Source organism: Pleurodeles waltl, chromosome 1_1 (assembly GCF_031143425.1).
Source record: "Pleurodeles waltl isolate 20211129_DDA chromosome 1_1, aPleWal1.hap1.20221129, whole genome shotgun sequence".
Lineage (NCBI taxonomy): Eukaryota > Metazoa > Chordata > Amphibia > Caudata > Salamandridae > Pleurodeles > Pleurodeles waltl.
In genome coordinates, this window is record NC_090436.1 from 286,825,584 (window position 1) to 286,828,911 (window position 3,328).

General features: G+C 40.3%; 1 protein-coding gene across 1 annotated transcript; it reads right to left on the reverse strand.

The window, feature by feature from the left end:
- Positions 1-1,453: 1,453 nt before the first annotated feature.
- Positions 1,454-3,118, reverse strand: LOC138295578 (zinc finger BED domain-containing protein 5-like). The gene has a single exon (XM_069233991.1). It carries the CDS (start codon positions 3,116-3,118, stop codon positions 1,454-1,456), a length of 1,665 nt encoding a protein of 554 aa, XP_069090092.1.
- Between the last annotated feature and the right edge of the window lie 210 nt (positions 3,119-3,328).

A 3,328-nucleotide genomic window follows, 5' to 3' on the forward strand; every position in this document is an offset into this window, starting at 1 on the left:
CTTGACAACCTGCAAAATGCAAGTGCAAGAATCTTTGAAAATGATAGCCATGCCCCTTCTCTGTGCGAGGGACACTCACGATTAGTTATTAAATAGCCCTTTGGTACAGCTACAGCAAGGCTCTGGCCAGAATCCTCATTACTCCAGCACTCGGTGACAAATAAACAATCGAGATTGTGTAGCTCAACCTAGTCGTGAATCTCCAAATTGTGTTTAATTAAGGAGCGAGCATTTAACAGCGCTTATTTTGACAATGCCTTCCAAGTTGATATTTTGGAGTCAATATGCATTTTTGCAGGTCAATATTGTTGACTTTGATAGAGTGACATAGAACTAAAAGGACATTACCAATTGGTAGTCAGAAGGCTAAAATATCTAAACTATGTTACACCGGGTGTCATTATCAAGATCTTAATTACGGTTCATCTGGTGTGAATACACGTACTGATAGGGGAACAAGATGAAATTGACTCAGACTTATCATTGACCTTATAGAAACATTGAAGGTTGATTTTAATGGTAGTCGGTTGATGAGAGCCCTGGTTGGGAAGACCTTCTCCTCGCAATGAAACCTAGAGTAGAAATATAAACATTGCAAATCATCCCAGGAATGGTAACTTCCAACTACTGCCAATATCCTCTTTGCAAAATCGGTACCCGAGGTAAAAGGTGGACCTAAAATGTACTTTGATGTTTTCTTAGTTATTCGGATTGGTCCTATGTATAGTGGTGATTGATTTTGCTATTAATAGATGGAAGACGGTACAGATATTTCACACGTTTCCTCAACGCTTTCCTGTCACCAAAAAAATAAAAAACGATTCTCTTTAATGATGAAACCAGAATACATAATGTTAAAATATTTCCTCCCATGTAAAAGAGGGAAAGTGTATGGGCTACATGTGATGGGCTATGATCTTTTGCAAGCTACGACACCAACGTACCCAAATGTCACTATTCACACGTCTGCCTCAAGATACATTGAAGTCTATTTGAAAAGGGACCTAAATTGTGAGTTTGATCATGGCGTAAGTGAACAAGTGCTTTCACTTATTACCCTTAATAACGAGTTCAAACAATGAAAATACATTGCCATGTTATAGAGCAGAGGTCTTCAAACTTTTGGATGCCGGGACCCCCTTGTCAAAGTTTTCAGGTGTGAGGACCCCTTCCTGTCAAAAGTTTTTCTAGAACTTGATACTCCTCATCAGCGACAAGTATAAACGCCCCCAATATCCATGGCAAATCATTTTTATGGTAAGGGAATATTAGTAGACAGTATTTAGCTAATCAAAGGTTTGTGGGTGACTGTGGTTTGGAGTCAGAGACTTACTACACAGTTCAAACAAAAAATCTACCAAAAGAAGTGCCCAAAAATATGCAATAGTACTTTATTTTTCTCAATCAAAACATAATGTAACAAAACTTATTTGGATGATAACACATTTCTGAATTAGTGTGATGGGTGTGGCTTTTTTTCTCCAGAGAGACGGTCAATTTGTGGATGTATTCTTGCTACTGCCATCCTCAGGTTGTGCTCCACCTCTAGTCTTGAACCGTACTTCGTCTTTAATACTGCCAATGATGAGAACCCAATCTCACATAAATATGATGAGCTAAAAGGCAGAAGAACCTTGACTGCAATTTTTGAAAAACCTGAATGTTCTTCAGATATTGCCAGCCAAAATTCTCCCAATGAGATTTTGTTGAACTGCATCTGGAGAATACGGTCACTCTGGACCTCAATTAGGTCTTCCTGAAGGTGCACTGGAAGACGAGTACCTGCACCCACTAGGAAAGGTTGAAAGACCCAGTCATTGACATGATCAGTTTCCTCAGGAAAGTACTTTTCTAAACTGTCCCTGAGAGAAGTCAAGTGATTTATTATGACCTCAGCAGCACTTTCAAGTTCACATCCTGTGTCCTCAAGAGCTTCTGCTAAACAGGGGAATGCCTCAAGCAGGCCATCTTGAATTAGTCTTCTCCACAACTCCAGTTTCTTCTTGAAGGCAGATGTTTTTTTGTACATGGTGAAAGACGTACTTTCAGCTCCTTGCAAAGACAAATTCAAGGAATTTAATTTATCAAAGATGTCTGCAAGGTATGCTAAAAGCACAAGCCAACGGGGATTACATAGCTGTTCTGCTTTGTAGGGGTCCACATCCAGAAGGAACTGTAGTACTTCGTTTCTTAATTCAAAAATACGATTCAGAACCTTCCCTCTGGATAACCATCGGACTTCTGTATGGAAAAGCAAACCATCATGTTCGGCTCCCATTTCGGCACATACAATTGCAAACAGACGAGCTCTAGTTGGGTGTGCCTTTATGAAATTAACAATTTTCACAGCAGAATTCAACACTTCCCCAAGTTCTCTATCCATGTTTCGGACTGCAAGGGCTTCCCAGTGTATCATACAGTGGGTCCATAGAATATGAGGAGCCACTTTCAGCACTTTAGCTTTTAGGCCTGCCCTAGCCCCACACATGGAGGGAGCACCATTGGTACGGATCCCAACACAGCTCTCCCAATTTAAGTCATTGGAGCACAGGAAGTCATTGAGAATATCAAACAGGGCTGCTGATGTTGCATGTCCCTTGATTGGTTTACAGAATAAAAAATCTTCCAATATTACAGTTTTGTGGCAGTATCGGACATAAGCAATTAAATGAGCTTCCTTGGATAAGTCAGTTGCTTCATCCAATTGCAAAGCAAACAAACTGGATTTTAAGCATGCTATGAGTTGTCTGTGGATGTCCTCTGACATGTCAGAGATGCGACAGCAAACTGTTGTGTCTGAGATGGGTACCATTTTAAACTTCTCCGCTGCTTTTTCACCAAGCATTGTCCTGGCCATGTCAAGAATTGCTGGAAGAATCACTTTTTCCCCATCTGTAAAAGGCTTTTGGTTTTTCGCAATGTGGTATGCCACTTGGTAAGATGCTTTCAAGGCATTTGTTGGCGTGGAAACCAGATTTTTCACAGTGTCTTTTTGGTGGATGATGTCTTCCAGCTTTTTGGCAAAAAAATCTGTATTTTTTCCTACCAGTAACCCATGTGCAGTTTCCAAGTGACGCTTTAATTTGTTTGGTTTCAGACTTTCGTTAGCCAAGGTCATGCCACAAACCACACACTGTGGCCTGATTTCGCCATTTATGGTGATGCAGGTGAATCCAAAATTCAGGTAGGAGGTATCATATGACCTAATGTAAAGAGCCAACCCAAAAGAAAACTACCAATCTATGCTGGTACTCTGTGTCCTCCATAGGCAGGGCACTGGAATTAGGCAATTTTCTTTTTCTACTTTTCCACATAATTAAGAATTTTA

What these genes read in the sequence shown, in the direction of transcription:
- LOC138295578 (XM_069233991.1), bottom strand. Translation starts at nt 3,118, where the DNA reads ATGACCTTGGCTAACGAAAGTCTGAAACCAAACAAATTAAAGCGTCAC.